At 55.0% G+C, this 22,240-nt stretch overlaps 3 protein-coding genes across 3 annotated transcripts; 1 reads left to right on the top strand and 2 right to left on the bottom strand.

The window, feature by feature from the left end:
- Positions 1 to 3,905: 3,905 nt before the first annotated feature.
- LOC135461220 (olfactory receptor 14I1-like) lies at positions 3,906 to 4,838 on the top strand. The gene has a single exon (XM_064738226.1). It carries the CDS (start codon positions 3,906 to 3,908, stop codon positions 4,836 to 4,838), a length of 933 nt encoding a protein of 310 aa, XP_064594296.1.
- A 6,492-nt stretch (positions 4,839 to 11,330) lies between these two features.
- On the bottom strand, positions 11,331 to 14,776 carry LOC135461219 (uncharacterized). The gene is made up of 7 exons (XM_064738224.1): positions 14,656 to 14,776; positions 14,283 to 14,347; positions 13,160 to 13,336; positions 12,872 to 13,027; positions 12,147 to 12,249; positions 11,795 to 11,851; positions 11,331 to 11,524 (listed from the first exon to the last, which is right to left on the bottom strand). Exons 1-7 carry the CDS (start codon positions 14,774 to 14,776, stop codon positions 11,331 to 11,333), a joined length of 873 nt encoding a protein of 290 aa, XP_064594294.1.
- A 1,797-nt stretch (positions 14,777 to 16,573) lies between these two features.
- LOC135461218 (Fc receptor-like protein 4) lies at positions 16,574 to 20,070 on the bottom strand. Its single transcript, XM_064738223.1, has 10 exons — positions 20,040 to 20,070; positions 19,503 to 19,523; positions 19,183 to 19,413; positions 18,686 to 18,940; positions 17,914 to 18,183; positions 17,510 to 17,824; positions 17,346 to 17,429; positions 16,941 to 16,962; positions 16,772 to 16,851; positions 16,574 to 16,683 (listed from the first exon to the last, which is right to left on the bottom strand). Exons 1-10 carry the CDS (start codon positions 20,068 to 20,070, stop codon positions 16,574 to 16,576), a joined length of 1,419 nt encoding a protein of 472 aa, XP_064594293.1.
- Positions 20,071 to 22,240: the final 2,170 nt, after the last annotated feature.

Below are 22,240 nucleotides of genomic sequence, written 5' to 3'. Positions count from 1 at the left end.
CTTACTAAGAATTAGAACCCAACCCCAGTCAGATCTGGGAGTGTCACCCTATGAAATGATGTTTGGGTTACCCTTCCTGACCTCACCCCAGAAGGTTCCCACCTGTGAGGGAGGGGAAGCCAATGCCAAGAAATAAGTAATGTCTATAGCACAAACCTTAGAAGGGCTAAGACATAAAGGGGCAATTCCTCAAACTACCACCCTGGATTTCTGAATCCATAATAATAATCCCAGGGATTGGGTGATGATTAAGTCATGGATAGAGCAGCCTCTAACTCCTCAGTGGGAAGGTCCCTTTCAGGTACTGCTCACCACTGAATCAGACATGCGAACTGCAGAGCGGGGATGGACTCATGCCAACAGAGTCAGAGGCCCAGGAGAAGAACCCAAAGAGTGGACTGTAACATCCAGGCTGGGTGAAACAAGACTGACTCTCAAGCAGAGATCGAAAGACAACCAGTAAAAAACCAACACACCAAAAAGTGGAGTCAAGCTTCCATCAACCAGCTCAAGAACTGTCTTCCTTTTTTCATTGGTGAGAATTACCAGCATCTGTTGAGGAGAAGTACATAAAGGACTGTAAAAGTAATGGGAGAGCTTCTTTAAGAAAATAAGACAAAGGAAGGACGGCAAGACTGGGTTGGCCCCTTTGTTTGCTACCAAGAAGGCTCCATAGCCCTCCTGTGGGTAACAACCCTGTAGGCATGGTAAGGTTGGGACAAAAGGCCATACCAGACCTCTGTCATTCCTCAGAGGTCTTATGTCCCCTTTTGTCTTTTACTTCAACAAGGACTGGAGGGCAGGACTGAGTTGGCCTCTGTGCTCACCCCTATGATACATTGACTATGGGTAGCAGCCACATAGGTACGGTAGATGGGAGTCAAAGCCATACTGGACCTCTGTGATGACTTTTTGTCCATTCCAAATAAGTGTGTCTAAGGAAAACCTGAGATTTTTTCTGCTGTTCCCACTGTCCTTGCCCACATCAACAGATGCTGGTATGACTCCTTCAAGAGAGAGAGAAAATTTTTTTTACCTAAATTTTCAAGCAAGTAACTTCTAGAAAAAGAAAAGGGGGTTTGTTATAGATCAGTTGACTTTCCCAATTAAGGGGTGAATATTAAATATATGTTAGGAGAAGTTTTGTAGATGTATAGTTATCCCTCCCCTCCCCCCTGCATTTTTATCACAGGATGGCCTCAGTAGTTGGGGCATTTGGGAGGGCCGGCTTGTTACTATAACAGCACCAGACCTGCAATCAAGGTGTAAGAAAGTGATCTCCACCACTGGACAGAGAAGAAGGAGTCGATTGACAAGACTTTGGGATGGGGCAGAGGTATAAAAGACAAAACATCCATTTTGTGGATGAGCACACAGTGACTGAATTCTTTTCCCGTGGTGCTGTATTCTTTCCTTTATTCAGTCTTCCGCTGTATTTTCACAAGGTTTTAATAAAGCATTTCAATTTTTGAAAGTAAAAGTCGTTTCTCACATGGGGTTAGGGAATGTGGAGCAAGGTTGTCAACAATGGATCAGCTCTCAAGGTAAACAACTTCTCTGATCTGGCCAGACCTCCTTAGGAGCGGCCCTATATCAATATCAATCACGGAATGCTGCAATCAGCTCTTCTCCAAAGAGAACAGTAATAAAATACACTCTTTAAAAGAGGATTACATGTTTCTTAGAAGCATTTTGAAATATTTCTCCCTAACTGTAAAAGGAAATCTTCCTAATGAACTCCGTTGGAGAAGAGGGAAACCAAGGCAGGGCCATGGTTTGTCAGGACTTGCCTGATCCTAATGAGCTTTGTGGTGCATTTAGAGTTGAGCTCTGGAAGTTCAGGGCCTGAGAGGAGATTGCAGAAACGTTTCCAAGAGTCAAAGTCAGAGGAAAATACAGAAGTGTCTCAAAGCATGAATGGGTCCCACTGAAGTCCATCCCAAACACAGGCCCCTCATAGACTCCTTCAAGAGAGAATTGGAGGCCAGGATGGCACAAAAACCTCTCAGAGATTCAGAGTGTAGGAAGAAAAATTCGAAGTACCTTAAAAACCTTGAGTATCTTAAAGCATTAATGAGCCCCACTGAGTATCAGTACAAAGCTCTCAAAGGACTCGTTAAAGCAGATAATTGGGGCCATGATTGCACAAACCTCTCACAGAGTCTGTATCAAAAGGGAAACAACAAGTACCCTAAAGAACTGAAGTACCTTGAAGTATTAATGCATCCCAGTGAATGTTGCTACTGACAAAGAATCTCAAGGGACTAATTAAAGGAGATAATTGGAGGATGTGATTGCACAAACCTCTCAGAGACTCCAAGACAAAAGCCAAACCCAAAGTCCTTTGAAAAACCATAGGAGTGTTAAGGAGCCCCCAGGGCCATGGGTGAGCAAGACTCCCCAGGGACTCCTTCCAGCAGATCCTTGAGGCCACTGGGATGTGGGCTAGGGGGGGATGCTGAGGGCAGGACAAGGGGCTGACAGTGCCCAGCCTGGCTGGGGCTGTGCCAGGAGGCCCCAGGGCCTCAGGACAAGGTGTCTCCTCACAGCCCTTGGTGGCACAGACCCTGCTGTGGCCCAGGGCACCAAGACTTGGCTTCTCTTTGTCCCCACCTGTCATCACTGTCTCCAGTTCTCTGCTCTGCCTGGGGCCTGGGGACACTTGCTCAGTTGTGTCCCTCTCTGGGACCCATTAAAAGTCCAAGAAACTTTGGAGTTGGATTCTGACTTGGAGTTCTGGAGAGGTTTCTTCAGCTCCCTCTCAGGGACTGATGTTCAGGGCATCAGCACAAAGCCCCAGAGGCTCATTAAAGTCCTGGTGCTGTGTCTGTGCTGCTGAGCTGGGCTGGGCTCCTGGCACAGAGGCAGCTCCTGGTAACCAAGAAGAGCTTCAAAAGCACATTTCTCTTGATGAGCAGCTCTTCTGCCAGCCCAGCAGGGCTGGGGCACTGCCTGCAGCCACCCCAGGCACAGCACAGAGGCACAGAGAGCTTCAATCAGTCAGGGCTGGGAAGGTGCTGAGAAGTGCCTGGGGCAGAATCACTGCCAGCCCTTGGCACAGGAACCTCTGGCTGCAGGACAATGCAGCTGCAGCTCCTGGAGTGATCTCCTAAAGCTGGAACATCCCAATGCCTACAGACCCTGTGAGTACATTCTCTGATTGTCTTGTGCAGAGCAGCCAGGGGTGCCCAGGGACTCTGGTGCCTGCCAGGGACAGCTCTCAGCCAGCCCTGGCAGCTGCTCCCAGCACTGGGGGACAAAATCTGGGTGGGAGGAGACAGCTGGTAAGGCTTGAAAGTGTTCTCCTTGTGTAGTGAGGATGCTGCATTGTTCAGGACTGCTCCTAGCATGACATTTAACTCCTGAACATTTCCAAGTAGATTGTACAGGGAGCACAACTAGGCAGGGCCTGCATGAAAGGGAAAATCCTGTTTTTTAATCTTCTGCTCTGGGTTGCAGGGATGAGAAATTGCCCATAGATATTCATCTCTCAGTTAAGGCTGAAAAAAAAATTCACATCTGAATAGACCAGGCAATGACAGAAATCCTCACAGGGCCCCTTACAGGCAGCATCAGTGTCGCTTTTCCAGCCTCCTCAGGGTTTCTCTGAAGTTGCCATCAGAGCCTGCACAGCCAGAGCTGCCCCTCGGCAGTGCCAGAGCTGGGAGGGGTCTGCAGGGCAGAGCTGAGCCCCCAGGGCTGGGCTGGGCTCTGGCAGCACTGGCAGGGCCCAGCCATGGGCACAGGGAAGCAGCTGCTGGCAGGGACAACTCCAGGCAGAAGAGCCCTGGGCAGGCAGTGGGGGGAAAGTGCCCCCAGGCTGTGCTGGGATATTTAAAGTCCTCTCCACACCCAACTATTCCATGATTACTTTTTTTACAGATCCCCATGCCAAGGCACCACAAATGTCCAACAGCAGCTCCATCAGTCACTTCCTCCTGCTGGCATTGGCAGACACGCGGCAGCTGCAGCTCCTGCACTTCTGCCTCTTGCTGGGCATCTCCCTGGCTGCCCTCCTGGGCAACGGCCTCATCATCAGCGCCATAGCCTGCGGCCACCACCTGCACACGCCCATGTTCTTCTTCCTGCTCAACCTGGCCCTCAGCGACCTGGGCTCCATCTGCACCACTGTCCCCAAAGCCATGCACAATTCCCTCTGGGACACCAGGAACATCTCCTACACTGGATGTGCTACACAGGTCTTTTTTTTGGTTTTCTGTGCAGCAACAGAGTATTTCCTCCTGACCATCATGTGCTACGACCGCTACGTGTCCATCTGCAAACCCCTGCACTACGGGACCCTCCTGGGCAGCAGAGCTTGTGCCCACATGGCAGCAGCTGCCTGGGCAAGTGGCTTTCTCTATTCACTGCTGCACACGGCCAATACATTTTCCCTGCCTCTGTGCCATGGAAATGTCCTGGGGCAGTTCTTCTGTGAAATCCCCCACATCCTCAAGCTCTCCTGCTCCAAATCCTACCTCAGGGAATTTGGGCTTCTTGCTGTTAGTGGTTGTTTAGTATTTGGTTGTTTTGTGTTCATTGTTTTCTCCTATGTGCAGATCTTCAAGGTTGTGCTGAGGATCCCCTCTGAGCAGGGACGGCACAAAGCCTTTTCCACCTGCCTCCCTCACCTGGCTGTGATCTCCCTATTCATCAGCACTGGCACATTTGCTCACCTGAAGCCCCCCTCCATGTCCTCCGTGTTCCTGGATCTGGTCCTGTCAGTTCTGTACTCAGTGGTGCCTCCAGCCCTGAACCCCCTCATCTACAGCCTGAGGAACCAGGAGCTCAAGGCTACAGTGTGGACACTGATGACGGGATGTTTTCAGGAACATTAAACTGCTAGCCAATTTCTGCAAATCATTTGTAATAAAAGTCATCTTTGATCATTCTTATTGGCTTCAGTGTGCAAGTTTGTTTTGTTTGCTTTAGTTTTTTCAAATTGTCCACAAAGAAATGACATTGTTTGTGCCATTTCTCATTTTGTTTCTCTCCACCTTCCCTCTGGCCACCAACTGTGTCAATGAGGGACTGTCTTCTGGGTGAATTTAAAGGAACTAAAGGGTCTCCCAACAAAGTTTTCTGCAGAGATACCCTTTTGTTGCCTTCTCTGGAGCTACAGTAGCAATGTCTGTGTGCAGAGATGGGGGCAGATCAGTGCTGGCACAGCAGCTCTGCTCCTGCTGACCACACCATTCCTGATCCAGGCCAGGAGCCATTGGCCTTCTTGGCCACCTGGGCACACTGCTGCCTCATGTCCAGCCTGCTGTCCATCAGTCCCTGCAGGTCCCTTTCTGCCTGGCTGCTGTCCAGCCACTCTGTCCCCAGCCTGTAGTGCTGCAGGGGTTATTGTGGCCAAAGTGCAGGACCTGGCACTTGGACTTGTTAAACCTGACCTCCTTGGATTCACCCCCAGGATTCAGGTTGTCCACGGCCCTGTGCAGAGCCCTCCTACCCTCCAGCAGATCAACACTCATACCCACAGTGGTGTCATCTGCAAAGATATCCTTGGTTCCATGGGGCCCTCAGTGTCACAATGGCCTCTTGGTTACACCAGGCCCTGCTCTGTCACACTGGTCTCCTTCATTCCATGGGTCCCAAAATGTGACAATGGACTCATTGGTTCCATGGGGCTTCACAGTGTCACAATGTTCTCGTTGGTGCTGCAGTTTCACAGTGGCCCCTTGGTTCCTTGAGGCCCCAGAGTGTCACAATGTCCCCATGGTCACATGAGGTCCCACACTGTCACAATGGTCCCTGTAGTTCCACAAGTCCCCTCAGTTTCACACTGGACTCCTTGTTTCCACAAGGCCACACAGTGTCACAGCATTCACTCAGTGTCACAACATTCTTTCAGATTCCTTGAGGCCCCATGGTGTCACTGTGGCCCCTTGGTTACACAGGATCCTGCAGTGTCACAATGTCCCCTTTGTTCCGTGAGGCCTCACAGTGTCAGAACGGCCCCTTGGATCCACTGGGCCCCGGAGTCTCCCAATGGTCTCCTTGGTTTTGCAGTGGCAAAATGGTGAAACCCCTTGGTTACACAAGACCCTGCAGTGTCAAATGTCCCCTTGGTTCCATGAGGCCCTGCAGTGTCACAATGGCCCCAGAGTGTCCTAATCTTCAGAGAATGACAGAATCAAATAGGCTGGAAAAGACCTTTGGGATCATCAAGTCCAACCAATGCCCTAACACTGCCTTGTTACCCAGACCATGCCACTAAGTGCCACTGGAGAGGGACAGTGACTCTGCTACCTCCCCCCTGGCCAGCCCATTCCAATGCCCACTCACCCTTTCTGTGAAGAACTTTTTCCTATTGCCCAGCCTGCACCTCCCCTGGTGCAGCTTAGGGCTGTGTCTTCTTGTCCTGCCCTCCAGCAGATCCACACTCACACCCAGCTTGGTGCCATCTGCAATTTGTGAATGGTGGACTTGATCCCCTCAGCCAGATCATCAGTGAAGATATTAAACTGGAGTGGGCCCAGCACAGATCCCTGGGGGCACCACCAGTGCCTGGACACCAACTGGGAGCAGCACCACTCCCTCCACTCTCTGGGCCCAGCCTCCAGCCAGCCCTTAAGTCTCCCAGTGAGGAGGGAACCTGCCCAAGCTGTGAGCTGCAGCTTTTCCAGAGAATGCTGTCAGAGACAGTGTCAAAGGATTTGCTGAAGTCCAGGCACACAACGTCCACAGCCTTTCCTGCATCCACAGGTGGGTCACCTGGTCATAAAAGGAGAGCAGGTTGGTCAGACAGGACCTGCCACCCCTAAATCCACGCTGGCTGGCTCTGATCCCTTGGCCATCCTGTGGGTGCCCTGTGATGGCACTCAGGGTGATCTGTTCCAAACCTTGCCAGGCACCCAGGTCAGGCTGACAGGCCTGGAGTTCCCCAGCTCCTCCTTCCAGCCCTTCTTGGGGATGGGCTCACACTGGCACCTCCAGTCCTCTGGAACCTCCCTGCTGAGCCAGCACTGATGGTGAATGATGGAGAGCAGCTTGGGGAGCTCATCCACCAGCTCCCTCATCCCCCTGGGATGGATCCCATCCGATCCCATACACCTGTGAGCACCTGAGTGGCTCAGCATGTCACTAACTGCTTCCTCCTTGATTACAGGGGCTGTTCTGCTCCCTGTGCCCATCTACAAGCTCAGGAGAACACTTGTCCTGAGGTAAACCGGTCCTAATATTGAAAATTGAGGCAAACAAGATGTTAAGTAGCTCAGCCTTTTCCTTATCTTCAGTTACTATATTCTCCATTGCATTCAATAAAGATTAGAGGTTCTTCTTCTCCATTCTTTTGCTATAATTTTTAAATAAAAACTCTTTTTTTTCTTCACAGAAGCCACAAGATTGAATTCTAATGGAGCTTTAACCTCTCTAATCTTCTTTCTGTATAACCTAACGACATCCTTAAACACTTCCTGAGCTGCTGGTCCTTTTTCTCCCTGAGTTCCCACATAGGCTTCATGCCCTGCCAGGCCAGTAATTTTCCTCACCTGCTCATCTTTTGTCATACTGGGGCAGGCTGCTCCTTCCCTCTTAAGATTACTTTCTTGAAATATGTCCATCCTTCCTGGATCCCTTTGTTTTTAGAGATGTTTCCCTTAAAAAAATCAGTACCTGATTGTCCGGTTTTCGGCTGTTTGGAGGGCCTGGAAAGGCCCGGAGTGGCCTTGGGGCAGCCCGCATATCAAAGGACGAGAAGAGGCTTCAGTTCTTCTTTCGGTCTCTATGTTTATTAATTGTTTATCTAAAAGATTTTCTTTCGGCCCGACAGAGGTCTGCTCAGCAGTAAGCCATGAGCACACTGTCTCGCCCTCCGGACAGTCACCTATCTTTATACCCATGGTTACGTGTACAATATTTATCATTTTTCCCCAATACCTTTTATTCTTATTGTCCGGTGCACTTTTAGTAATGACCAATCCCAAAGTGCCACCATCACCACAGAAGATGGAGGAGAAGAAGAAGAAGAAGAAGAAGGACAGGACACGCCCCAATTCCTCCATCTTACTTCTCTAAACCCCCCTGTACAGAAATCCTAAACCGTGTGTCTCACCCTCTAATTAACTAATCCCTTCACCATTCACCCCGGTGAAACCCTCCTATCCTCATACAGGTGTCGTCTCCTGTGTAGGATCAAAGTGCAGCCACCAGACACTTCTGGAACATTCCAGGACTCCCGAGCTCCCCAAGGGTGCTCTCGGTGACTCGGCACCTCAGTCCTGAGGTGCTGAGATCCCACAGGTAGAAGGGACTCTAAAGAGCTTGGAAGCTTCTCCTCAGTAAAAAATTCCCCAAGAGGCAAGGCCAGGTGGGCAGGCTGTGCAAGATGACCCATACCGGACTCTTGGGAAGGTGGCTGTAACTGCTGGTGTTGCTCTAGGAAGCCCAGCTGAGCTGTGCAATGAATGCTACCAACCCCTCTATGAGGAAGAAGTGAGCTCCTTGTCGAGAGTCCACATCAGTTCTAACCCTGATTGTGTTAACCCCTCCCAATGGGTCCTTTATCAGAAAAATAAGAGAGTGTATTGGATAGCACAGAATACTGCACCTTTTAGGCAGCCACTCCTAGGAGAGTGCCCTATAGGAGAAACCTGGTTGTGCTTTGAATGTGATGCTGCTGAAACAAGCTCAGCAGATCTAGTAAAAAGCAAAGAAATAGTGAAAATGGTAAGAAAAATTGTTTGTTACAAGTATTTATATGAGTGTACTGGAAAAGAGATAAACCCCTTTTTGGAACACATTTCAGGGGAGCTCCAAACCCCTAAGTTTAATCTCATCTGGCAACTGCATTGTTAGACTGATAAAACCAATTTTCTTATTGCCCAAAGAAACTGGATCAAGTTTGGGAGTTCCTATATATAATGATTTGGAAGAAATTAAACAAAACCAGGAAAGTGAAATAGAAATTGAGAAAATCCAAAATTGTAAAAGCCAAGTTCGGACCCCAATATCTGTGTTGAACAAAGTCATCCGGCTCCAGGCAGTATTAAAAATAAAGAATTCGATTATTAGGGACATTTCAAACGAAATAAAAAGATTGGCATGTGTAAATAATCAAGATCAAACTCCTACACTTGATCCCAGTGGGTGGGAGAACTTGGACATTTTCAGAAGAAATGTATGAGAAAAGGTAGTTTTTCTCACTGTGTGTAGACTTGGAGGATTGCTCTTTTTACTATGCTTATTTATCTGTTTTAGTAAAACAGTATTGGCTATACAAACCAACCTGAAGAAACCAAGAAAAGTAACAAGGTTAAGTAACCATGATTACCAAAGTGCACAAGAGATTTATAGTAGATTCAAAACAAAAAATTGTGAGTTGATGCGAGCTTAAGAATTTAAGCTCGATCAAAGAAAGGAGGTGGGACTGTTATGAACAAAAATTCGGTTAATATTTTTTTTGTGAGAAAGAGTTACAGGGACGCAGCCAGATCGGTCTCTGCCAGGGTTCTTAGTGCTTTGTTATTGTAATAACGGGTCGTTGTGGCTTATCGCTCCCTTTGTATCAGCAGAGCCTTGCCCGAGGTAAGTTGTACCTTTCCCAGAACAGTGAAGAGAAGAGACCTGGAGGGGGGGGGTTATGCAAAGTGACTCCAAAGACCAGAATGCTTTGTGGGACCCCGACTCCAAACCCACAGGGAAAACCCCAAAAACAACGAGCCAAATAAGAGCTGAGAGACTAAAGTGATGTCTGGACATGAGGAGCCAAGTGCTGAGCCTGCAGAGATGCGGAGCCCCTCTCGCCCTGAGCAGAGAGTCGTCCCAACGCCGGGACCAGGCAAGACTGAATGCTGAGAAAGCAAGATCTGACGGGGACATCACGCCCTAAAGGCTCTCACGAGGACTGGATCCCCCGGCTCTGCCCCTAGCGGATACAGCTACGCATATCCTTCTCCTCTGAGTCGCCCTGGGAGATGCGACGGGGACTGAAGCCCTGCCGAGCCACCCAATCCTGAGCTGATCACTTTTAATAAAGGCATTAAAAAGGAGAAGAAATCTCCTGGCCCTGTTTATTTCACACAGGGTTATGTGAAAGCTTCTAAAGCAGCTGCTTTGCAGTCAAAGAGCCAGCATTAATAGTCCTTGTCATCTATTTCCAGCTAAATCACACTTAGGAGCATTTGAAGGGGTTAGGAACGAGCGAGAGACCAGACCTCTGAGTGTTTTAGATGATGACATTTCTTTTTCTTATCTTCTACATAGATAGGAAGGGTGAGTTTGGCTCACATCTCCACTACAAGGCTCAGAAGGTCACAAGACTTGTAGTTTAAAGACCTTTTAAGTATTTATTGGCCAATAAAACATTGCCAACAAGGATATGTATGTTTCTGACCCAATCCTTCAATATTTCATCTTATGGACTCATGCTACAGTGTAAGCTTTCTTAGCTAATCATGAGTTTGTGACATAGAAACACAAAGCAGTGCATTTTCACCGTGGTGTTTATATTTAAAACTTTTATTTTTTCTACATCTTAAATTCTAGAAGGTGAAACTTTACTCCAATTAGCTTAATATGCCTGTGCTTTATATTATAAATCTGCAATCTCGCTTGTGCGCCTAAGTTTGGAAGCCCTTTCCAAGGTCTCAGCTCAAATCCTGTGTTTAACTCTAGGCCTTGGCTAACAGGCCCAAAGATCTGAGAAGCCCCTGCATTTCAGTTTCCAACAACACTGATGCTGTCAGTTCCAGAGTGCCCAGGATGCGTGTTGCAAGTCAACTCTGTCAGGATCAAGGCGGCTGCCAGGGGGCTGCTTGTGGCCTCTGACAGCCCATTGCTCAGGGCTTGCCAGCGCCCCAGCCCCTCAGGGGCTGCCCCAGCCCGGCCAAGCTGCCCGGCAGCAGCGCCGCAGCCCCACAGCAGCTCCAGAGCAGCCCTGTCCAGAGGCACCTGGGAGCCCTCAGCAAGGCAGCCAGCAGCACACAGGCAGGAGGACACGGCTGGCGCTTCCTGCCTGGCACAGGGCTTGTGGCCATCTTTGGGCTCCGCTCTGAGAGGGATCCCCGCAGCTGCGGCCCCTGCCCAGACGCTCTGTGGGCAGCACAAAGGCTTCAGCAGAACCACCAAAGGCCAAGGGGCTTCTGGCCATTTCCCCTGCAGCACTGCACGCCTGGGCAGCTGGCTGAGTGCAAGCACCCTTTTCATCCTCCTCCCCTAAGCCCTGCCGATCCTCGCAAGGAAAAGATCCTGGGAGTCTGTCTACTATACATATTTTTATTTACATACAATAGAAAAATTAAGATATGAACACAAAAAACTTGAATAAAAAGAAAATCCCTGCTGGCTCAAGTGGCCCCAGCAGACAAGACGCTTCCTGAACAACTTTACACAGAGTTCCAGCAGAACAGCAAGGCTCTGTGGCACAGGCGAGGCCGTTTCTTCCATGCGCTGCGGAACTCATCTTGCAGCTTACGCCACGTGGAGTAGGGAGCCCTCTGTACAGCCCGCAGAACGAACCCAGCTTCAGCTGACAGATTTCTGATGGCAGGACTGCTGTCACATGCCATTTCTTCCAGGGCTGCAAGAGAGAGGAACAGAGCCATGATCATATCCCGCATCTGCGGGAAGCCGAGGAGAGACCCCTGCAAGGGCCATCCCAGCCAGCTGTTGCCATGGCCAGGAGGGAGCAGGGAGCAAGGGGATCAGCCCGAAGCTGCTGGCTACAAATCCCCCATGTGGCCCTGAAATGTCAGTGTGCTCTGCCCACGGGAGCAGAGCCCTCCGCAGCCAGGCCAGGGCTTGCAACTCCCCCGGCAGCCCCCGCTGTCTGCCCGCTGCCCTCACTCACCAGTGCAGATCAGCTGCAGCTCTTGCTGCTGCCCCCTCAGGTGCCGCCCGGCCATGCCTGTGAACACAGAGCCTGTCACGGCCCCAGCGGCACAGCTCCCTGCCAGCGGCGCTGCCGGCGCTGTGGCCACACGGGCTGCTGGCCCGGCAGGGCTCAGCCCGGCCCTTGCCGCACGCTGCCGCCCCAGGGCACGGCTGCCACGGGGCGGGGCAGCAACAACGCCCAGGCCAGGCGGGGCTCCACGGCGCCGGGCCCGGCTGGCGCTGCCGGGGCAGCAGGCGGGGCTGGGGCCGAGCTGCGGCGGGCCGGGCCGGGGAGGGGAAGGGAAGGGCAGCCCGGGATCGTGGCTCACCCATGAACCTGATGGCCGCTGCTCGCAGGGACTCCTGTGGGCTCCGCAGGTAGCGCAGGGCCTGGCGCAGCTGCTCGGCCGCTCGGCTCCTGTCCTGTGCCAGCTGGAGAGAGCGGCAGGAGGGAAGGGTTGGCGCGGGCTCAGCCCCTGGGCCGGGCGCTGCCTGCGCCCAGCCCCGGCCTCCCCTGGCCGCACAGCCCTGAGGCGCGGCCAGCAGCCGCTGGCCAAGGGCTCCCGAGGGCAGGGGGCAGAGGGCCGGCTGCTGCCCGGGGAGCCGCGGTGCCAGCCCGCAGCCCCACCGGGCCGGGGCTCCATGGGCACCCGACTCGGGCCCACGGGAGCCTGGAGAAGAGCCCGCACGGCCTCTGTCTGCAGCAGCGGACAGGGGCACAGCTGCCAGCCCACACACTGAGCACCGCCCTCAGGGGCCTTCTCCGGGCTGAGGCTGGGGATTTGCGGCGGCTCTTACCAGGCCCTCGCCGAACCTCCATGTCTGATCCACCTGGAGCATTTGTTCAATATCCCTCCTTTTCAGGAATCTGGCTGCAGAATGCAGCGTTTCCCGAGAGGCCTGGAGAGCACCACAGAGGCACAGATGGCCCCACAGGCCAGGGCACAGGAGCATCCCAGTGTCACAGCCAGGACGAGGCTGCAGCCCGCAAGGTGCCAGGGCAGGAGGCAGCCCAGCCCCCTCCCAGGGGCAGCAGCTGGCCACAAGTGCTTACCTCAGCAACAATCTTATTCCCATCGTGGCAGTGGAAGGAGAGTGGGACCAGGCTCTGGCGCACGTGGCACTTCAAGGCCTTTCTTCCATCTTCTGTTACTAACTCCAGCATCTCTTGGAAGACACACATGGAGCTCAGCTGCACCTGGCTATCATCCTGAATGAAAGAAAAGGCAAAAGACCTCAGCATCAGCTGCTTCAGGCCCCCAGAGCACAGGCGTTCATCTCCACAGGGCACCAAGTGTCCGGGCAGCAGCCAGTGGCCGTGGCTGTGGGCACAGAGCCTTACATGGTCAAAAAGTGGCAGGAGCGCTTCAGCCAGCTGCAGGGCAATGGGGGTGGGTATTGGGGCACCATTATCCAGCAGCAAATATCTCAGTAGAAGAATGGTCATCCTGATCACATTGCTTTCATTTTCCTGCAGGAGCTCCACCAGCCTTTCAGTCAGGCCCCGCATTTTTTCAGCCTGTGTGGAACACAAGTTTTTGAAAAGCCACCCTGCTGCCACGGGGCCCAGAGGCCAAAGGCCTGTCCCGAAGCACTGGGGCAGCTGGAGCGGGAGGCAGGAGAGCTGGGAGCAGCTGCCCCAGCGCCCGAAGCCCCAGCAAGGCCAAGCGACTGCGTTGCCCAGCCCCACGCTGCTGCCTGCACAGCTTCAGCCACTGCCCCCTTCTCACCATGGAGGGATTCTTGCCCAGCACTCTGAAGCCTCTGAGTGCCAAATGACGCCTCTCCCTCTGCTCGCTCTGCAAGTTCTCTGACAGGATGTCTAGAACACTGTCACTGCATTCCTTCAAGCTGAGGCACTCAAGGACCTTAAAGGCACAGGGCTGTGACAGGGAGCCGGCCGGCAGGAGCTCAGAGCCGTGCCGGGCTGGGCCCAGGCAGCAGCACAGGGCATGGACACCGTCCTAGGAGCTGTGGACGTGAGAGGGCAGAGAGCTGGGAGACAGCTCAGGGAGGTAGTGCACCTGGAGAAGTCATGAGGGGACTTGGAAAGCTGTCAGATGGAGCAAAGTTTCCAGCTTCCCCAGAAAAGTGCTTCCCTTCCCAGTGCACTGCCATGGCCTCAAAGGCACCCAGGGACCAGCAGGCGTGGCTCGGGAAGCCATGTGATTCATGGGGGAATTGAAGCCTGGCCACAAGCTGCTTACTTGTTCTGGCCTGAAAGCACCCTTCTCCACGAGCAAATTCAGCAGGGTGACACTGGTCTTAAGTTTAAGGAGCTGAGAGTTTGCTCTGAACCCAGTGCCCATAGTGCTGGTGTCTTCCTACTGAAAGCTCTTGGTGAATTTGCAAACGAGATGTAGGAAGGGGCAGGAAGCCAGGGAGGTTGCATGGAGTGCTGCACACACGGTGCTGGGCTGAGCAGGGACAGCAGGCCCAGCCCACGTGGGGGTGGCTGCAGGTACCTGTGCTGTGCTGTGGAAGCGGCCACGGCTGGATTCCTGCTCTTGTGTGCGCTCCAGAGCTGCATCTGGCAAAGAGCGAGCGCAGCCAGAGCTGAGGGGCTGTGGCAGAGGCCGGAGAACACAGCCCAGCCCTGCACTGCCCAGGCAGGGAGAGCCCCGGCATGGCCCAGGGGATGGAGCACGGCCACTGCGGGGTGTCTGCCCGGCCCCTCTACCGTCCTGTCCTTGGGCATGTCTCCAGGGGATTGCATGGCATGGCATGGCATGCCGTGCCGTGCCGTGCCGTGCCATGCCGTGCCATGCCATGCCATGCCTTGCCATGGCGCCAACCTGGCTGCAGGCACCAGTCCTGCGGCCGAGCTCTGCTACTCACCCTCCTGCAGTGGATGGAATGGCACCACCTCCTCGGCCTCCACTGCTGGGGCAGCTCCAGGGCCTTCTTCCTCCTCCTCCACCCAGGCCAAGTTTGGCACTCTCGGCAGTCTCTGCTCCATATCTCTGATTGGATTTGTGGCCAATTGCAGGAGAGATGCCTTGGAAATGCTCCAAGTCACCAAGTCCTGCAGTTGTGCCTGAGAGCCACCTTCAAGAGAGAAGCCGCAGGAAGGCTGCAGGATAGCAAGTCTTGCACTCGGTCTCAAGGGCTCCTGCCACAAGGACAGGAGTCTTCTGTCAAGTATTGTGGTTTGCAGTCGAGGGCGCCTGCGGCAGGGATGGGAGATGCTTCCGAAAAATTCTCAGTCACCAAGTCCCACAGTCTGGCCTTGCAGGCTCCTGCAAAAGAGAACCTCGGCAAGGCCACAGATCAGCAAGGCCCGCAGTCTTTCCACGAGGTCACCTTTGGGAGTAACGCCTCGAAAAAGCTCCGGATAGGACACGAACGAGCGCGCTGTGCAGGGTCTCCTCACGGCACCGCTCTGTCCCGTCCTGTCCCGTCGCGTGCTCCGAGCACTGTGGCCTGCTCCTGTCACCGCCAGCTCCTTTGTCACCACGTGCCACAAAGGGCCCTTGGACACCCGGTTCCATGTCACAGTGACTGTGCTGCAGTGTGTCAGCAAGGGCCCTTGCACACACTGCCGCCTGCCCTGGGGCCGCCCCCAGCCCAGCCAAAGTGGCCCAGGCTGGAAGGAATGCCTGGCCCCAGGTGTCTAAGGCAGCCCCACAGGATCTTTAGGAAGGGCTCAGAGCATCAGCAAACGCTGCCCTGCTCTGCAGGCTCAGGGCAGCAGAAGGAGCCCCGAGGGCTGCCGACGCAGCCACGCTGGGAAAGGCACGGGGCCTTCGAGGGAAGCTGGCACAGCCGCCTTGGGACACGTCCCGGCCCAGGCCATCCTAATCCCGCGGGTGTGACTCGCACAAGGAACGTGTGGGCCCAGGCACCAATGCTGCTCTGAGCCTTGGGGCCCGGGCAGCGCTGCCATCAGCAGCTGGGGCAGAGTCCCTGCCCAAGCAGAGCTGCCACCCCCCGAGCCCTGGCAGCGCTGGTGCCCGTCTCCTGCCCCACAGACCTGTGCCCCTGGGGGGCTTCTGTGCCAGAAGGAGCCAAAGCCCACGTGCATTAGGGGCTGTGCTCCTTCCTTTAGGGGCTGATGGAAGAAGCACCTGGAGCAACTGCTGACACACTTGGTCTCTGTCAGATGATGTTGCTCCTTCCTGAAATGAATTTTTCTCATGGAAGGCATTGGCAGTAGCACCAGAGCACCATCCATTGCTGAGTTTCCCAGGGCAATTAGATTGCAAAGTAACAGTATGAAATTTCCTTGCACTTTTCTGACTCTCTTTCCCACATTCTGTGAAAAACGGAATCTGCCCAGCCTCTGCTATTCTCGGCTTAAGTTGCTGCATGTCTTGCTCTGGCAGCTCATGTCCAAACAAAACTGTGTCCCTGTTGAGCACAGCAATGAGCAGCCACAAAGTGTCAAGTTCCCCAGTGAACATCAAGGCAGACACGTGGAAGTGCAGAGGATAAGGATAACTTTGGGAGGAGAAGCTGTTCTGTGATGATGGTGCCCACACCCTGAAGCAGCAGCCAAGAGAAACGCTGGAAGCAGAGAGGCGCAGTTTTGGGCAGCAAAATAAAAAAAGATATGAAGCCATTATCTAGAATGCAAAGGAGTACTGCTGTTGGTTTTATTCGCTCTCATTTCTGTTTTAGGAACTTCTTCTTCTCTGAGGCCTTTGGGATCTTTGTCCCTCCACGGGGAGGGAGCCGGGCAGTTTTTAGTGGCAGCGCACACACGAGTGGGTGCCCATGGGTGCGGACCCCTAGTGCCCCCCAGTTCCCCCCACTGTCACAGCACATTCCCGTAGATGTCACCAGGTTCCTGTGGTCGCCCCTGGGGTCCCTGCAGCTCCGTGTAGGTCACCTGGGGATCCTGGAGGGTGGTGGCACGGGAGGATGCTGTGAGAGACACGGGCTGTGGGATCTGGGTGCAGTGACACTCGTGGGTGAAGTGTCCCTCTGAATGTGTCCCCCGCCTCGTACTCACCCCCTGCCCTCTTGGTGACCACGACGTGGGTGTACAGCACCTCCCCCTCCTCTGGGGGGGCTAGGAGATCTGGAGGGGCCCTGAGGGAATAAAGGGGGTGTGGGGGAGGGAATGGGATGTCTTGGGGTTGGGGTAAAATGGGAGAGTATTGTGTGAGTCCCTCACTCACCTTTCCTGGTACTTCCTGTCAGCTGCAAAGGAAAGAAGGGAGGGGTGACTGTAGGGTCCCCAAGGCCCTGACCCCTCTCAGGATTCCTGAACTCTGACAGGACCCTCAATTTCCCACAAGATGCCCAAGCATCCCTGAGGTCCCTGAATCCATGAACCTCTTAGTGCCCCTGACAAACTCAGCCTCAAGAACCCAAAGCCTAGCAGGGACAGAGACACTCTCAAACACCACCAGGGCCCCTGAAAGAACCCCCAACATCCCTGAAGACCTTCCAGTGTCTCCCCAGACTCTACAGCACCACCAGACAAAGTCACAATTCTGCGGCTGTGGGCACCGCCCTATCGCTCCCCAACTCTGGAGGCCTCTACAGCTCCCTGAGACCCCCGTTCCCCCATTGTCACCCACCCACACGGTGCCACTGGTGCCAGGCAACAATGACACCCAGGAGCAGGAGCAGGAACAGAAGGGCCCCACCAATGCCTGCGGCCACTGCAAGAAACAGAGGGGGACACATCAAGGTCACTCATCATCCCGGGGGTCCTGCACTCCCTGGTGACCCTCTGTGTCGCCACCTGTGTCCCTGTTTGTCCCTGTGTCCCGCGGTGTCACCTCCAGGGCCATCTCTGGGCTGAGTGCCCGGAATATGCGGTGCCCATCCTGTCCCAGCTGGTTGGTGGCCACGCACTGGTAGATGCCCGAATGTCCCACATCGATGTCCCTGAGCTCCAGGAGGGGACCCTGGGCCACCTCCTGCCCGTTGTGCAGCCAGGTGAAGGTGACAGGGGCTGAGCCCATCTGCACCGAGCAGCGCAGGGTCATGTTGTCACCTGCACGCACCTGGTGTGACAGGGGACTGAGGGTGATGGTGGCATTGGCCACGGGCACTGTGGGGACACAGACAGGGCTGACACCAGCCAAGGTGGGATGGGGGTGCCGTGGGTGGGGTCACTCCCAGCCCGAGGGTCCTGCTCACCCAGGACGGTGATATTCAGGGGGTCACTCTCGGCCATGTTGTCCCCGTCACTGACCCGGCACCGGTACTGGCCGCTGTCATTGTCTCCAAGATGGCGCAGATGCAGGCAAGGGCCGGTGCCCAGCAGTGCCCCCGAGCCCTCCCTGAGCCACGAGAAGGACAGGTGACCTGTCCCCGGGGCCACTGCGCAGCTCAGCACCAGGCTGTCCCCGAGTGCCACCTGTCCCCCTGGGGGCTGTACTGACACGGACACCCTGGTGGGTGGGACCCCTGTGGATGGACACAGGAGGGCTTAGGGACCCAGAAGGGATGGGGGACATGGGAAGGTAAAGAGGGGGATTGAAGGGGAGTGGAGAGGATCTAAGTGAGCAGAAGGAGACCTGGGAGGCATGTTGGGACCTGGGGACAATGGCAAGACCCCGTGGAAATAGGGAAAGACCCAGGCAGGGATGGGGAAAGGGGGAGAGGCTGATGAGACTCAGGGAATGATTTGAGGTTTAGAGATGGACACGTGGACCCAGGGAAGGAAGTGAGACCAGAAGGTGGAGCAGGGACCTTGGAAATGTTGAGGAATCCAGGGAGGGCTGGGGAGGACATAGAGAGGGATGAGGGATCTGCATGGGGGAACTGGGCAGTCCCGGGAGAAACCAAGAGGGACTTGGGAAATTTGGGGTGACCCAGGCCAGAGTAAAGGGAGGGATGAAGGATTCAGGCAGTGGTGGGGAAACCCTTGGAGGATGTCGGGCTTCAATGGCTCCATCCTTGCACTCACTGTGCACTGTCACTGTCACCAGATTGGACTCACTCCATAGTGACAACACCCGGCCCTTGCAGCGGTACTGGCCGCTGTGGCGCAGCTGCAGGGGGGACAGGGACAGCTCGGTCCCATCGTGGAGCCCCCCCAGTTTCTTCCCATCATGGTAGAAGGACACCCTGGTGACCGGATTGTTTCGCCAGCCCCGGCAGCGCAGTGTCACTGTGTCCCCCTCCAGCAGCGCCCTTGTCGGCACCTGAAGGACCAGCTCGTCTGGGGGACAGAGGAGTCCTATTACACTTTATGGCACTGAGTCCCCCGCATTGGGTCACAAGCAGCACACCAGGGGTCCCCAGTTCCAACACGTGGTTCCTCCCGTCCTGGGATGCTCTGGGATGTCCCCAGAGCAGGAGACGGCTCCTGGTCACACAGGAGGTGACCCATTGATTGGAGCCCACCCAGAGCTCTTGGGGTCCCTGCAGGTGCCAGCCTGGGGGCACCCACACCCCCCTCACCATATAAGACTGTCATGGAGAGGCTGAGCCCGGTTCTGGGTCTGTCACATGTGTAGGTGCCACTCTCAGTGACAGTAAAGTGGTCTGGTCCCTTTGGCCCCCAGCGCTGCCTGTCCTTGTACCAGATGGTGGCACCGGCCGTCCCCGAGCCCTGGCAGGTCAGTGTCACCCGGTCCCACAGCACCGCCGGCTTCCAGGGGGGCTCCACCAGGAGCTGGGTGGTCAGGGCACCTGTGGGTGACAGGGGGACACCAGCCTGCCAGGGCCAGCATGGGGCTGGCGACAGCAGGGTGGGGCCATGGCATCCCCCGAGGACTCACCAGCGAGGTGAAGGGTCTGGGCTGGAAGGGAAAAGGGACAGGGCTGGGTGGGGGTAGCACCATGGGAACAGTGGCACAGCAGTACAGGGTGTGGAGGCTGTCCCTAACTGTCCCCATGGGGACAGCAGTTCTTCTGCGAAAGTGTGTCTGGGTGGTCCCCAAAAGATTCTGAGAGGCAGGGGTACATGTCTGTGTCACAGCCACCCAAACACTATATTCCTGTGGCACAGATACCTTGGGAACAGGAACTGGTCCCCTTCTCTCCCTGCATCCCAGTTCCCTTGTCCCTACCCCCAGAGCTACCTGAGCCCAAAGGTGCCAGTCCCCACATTCCTGTCCCCACATCCCCATCCCCAAATTCCTGACCCCTGTTCCTTTCCCCAAAGCCACCCCCACAACCCTTTTCCCACCCAGGTCCACTGTGGGTAACACGGACTGGCTCTGCTGCTATTGGAGACCTCAGGGGACCCCACAGCCCCCCTGTGCCCCCTCCCCTCCCTATCCCTGGGGTGTCAGGCCCAGGCCCGGGGCACTCACCCCACAGGAGCAGTGCCACCTTCCCGGCCATCCCGGTGTCCCCAGCCATGTGCACTGGCTGTCACTCGCTGCTGTGGCCACCGCTCCCCTGGCTGGTGGCTCTTCGGATGAAGGGGAAGGAAGCGAGGTCACATCCGTCCCCACGTGTAGGTGGCCCTCGGTGGGGGCAGGGTGGCCACAAGTTGGGCACAGGCTGGGGGCATTCTGGGATAGTCTGGAGACATGGTGGGTGATGGTGTTGCCAGGAGTGGGGGGCTCAGGGAACATGGGGAATGATGGGTGCCCAGGAGAATGGGGGTCCAGGGGAATTGGGGTCTCCATGCCTGGGGAATTCAGGGATGGGGGTGCTGTGGGAACATGGTCCCCAGAGATTTGGGGTCATGGCATGTGGGTGTCAGGGTTGGGGGTGCAGGGGGAAAAAGAGGACTCTTGGGAATAGGGGTTCTGGGGGAAGAAGCAGCCCATGGGATGGGATCAAGGCAATGGTGGTGCTGGGCAATGGTGGTCCTGGGATGGGGTTCCCCAGGGAAGACAGAAACCAAGGTAATGGGGGTTCCATGGTTGGGTTGCCAGGGGAATGGGGGTTCCAGGGATGGGCAGTAGCTGGATGGGCACAGTGGTCACAACTCCTTCATGGGGTGCCTCAGATTTTGGGGTGACCCAGGGCCCCGCACAGCCCCCCAGTGCTTATGGGCAGGGAGGCATCCCTGGGTTGTCCTGGGAGGCTCTGTGTCTCTGTCCCAGACACCCCTGTGCTTTTGCCCATCCCCTCCAATTTCCTGGCTCAGCCATCCCAGGGAACAGCTGAGCAGGTAACAGTGGCATGGATCCCAGAAAGAGGAGAATGAGGGGATGGGGGATGCAGGCTATGGTTGGGGGCTGGTGGGGGGAAATGGGTCTCTCTGGCTGGGACCTCAAACACTTTCATTTTCTCTTTCCTGCAGCAGAAAGAAGAGGTCATTGGTTCAGTTTAGAGAATCTTTTTAGCAGTTGTTGTCTCATTAAGTCACTCTCAAAAAAACCAAACAAATCCTGAACAAACTGGACGTTTCTGTTACCTTTAGGAGCCCATTGGTGCACCCCACAGCAGCATTTGCTTGTGGATAACAGAGAGTGTGGAATCTCCCTGAGTGTCCAACAGCTCCATGGAATTGTTCCCTGCCTGCTGGGCAGCAGCCCAGCCCTGAAGGAAGCCTTTTCTTGGGCCACATTTAGGAACTCTCTCCATTTTGCTCAATCCCACCCTGAAACTTGACTGACTTCCCATGGAGGAAGAGGAGAAGCTCTGTCCATCCTTGGGACAGTGCACAGGAATCTGTGGAAATGCCCGTGTGTGCCTCAGGGTCTGATTCCCTGGTAAATCCACTCCAGCCTGCCCTGAATTTCCCTGCCTGGGCGCTCCCTGCTCCTGCTGTGACACCCCTGTTCCCCAGCCCCTCGTGTGCAGCCCCTGCTCAATATTTCCACACTTTTCCCTCTCTTCTGGTGTGCACATCCAGGACCCAAACATTCTTTCCATGAGGTTCCTAAGGGCTGACAGGTATTGTTCAAGAAGGAGGGTCCAGGTCAGGATGTTGAGCAGATTGTTGTGGGATTTGGAGTAGTTTTGTGGTTTTCTCAGACCCTTGGGCAAAGGCACAAAATGATCAATTGCTGCATTTCCAGACAGGTTCCCTCACAGCTGCCCTTGCAGGGGGCGTTTCCAGCCAGCCCTGCTCTGAAAACCATCAAAGGCCCTCACAGAGCCACTGCTTGGGCTCCCTTTGGGGTTTGTGCTTCTTGCAGGGCTGAGCAAACCACAGCCAGGCCTTTTTCCACCCACAGAATTCTCACCTCTGCAGCAGCTCTAAAGCTGCCAGAATCAAAGCCAAGGGGGCAGGGGGACCCTCAGGTGCTGGCTGCCCCCTGGGGCTGGGCAGAGCAGGGCTGGGCAATGGCCATCCCTGTGCAGTGGGGCTGGGCCATGGCTGGGCCCCACCCTTGCATTGACAGGGGACCCCAGGATGTGCCACCCCTGGGACAGGCACCAGGAATGTGCAGGGACATTTCTGGAACCACCACTCCCCGGGACAGGACCCTCCATGCCAGGATGTGTCACCCCCTGGGACCGGATCCCCCCAGGACAGGACCCCCCTGGATGTCCCCCCCAGGACCGAACCGCCCCTTTGCCATCTGACTCTCAGCACAAACGGCCTCTTCCT

The sequence above is a fragment of the Zonotrichia leucophrys genome, unplaced genomic scaffold (genome assembly GCF_028769735.1).
Source record: "Zonotrichia leucophrys gambelii isolate GWCS_2022_RI unplaced genomic scaffold, RI_Zleu_2.0 Scaffold_223_81955, whole genome shotgun sequence".
In the NCBI taxonomy this organism is placed as follows: Eukaryota; Metazoa; Chordata; class Aves; order Passeriformes; family Passerellidae; genus Zonotrichia; species Zonotrichia leucophrys.
This window is presented reverse-complemented; position numbering and strand designations above follow the sequence as displayed.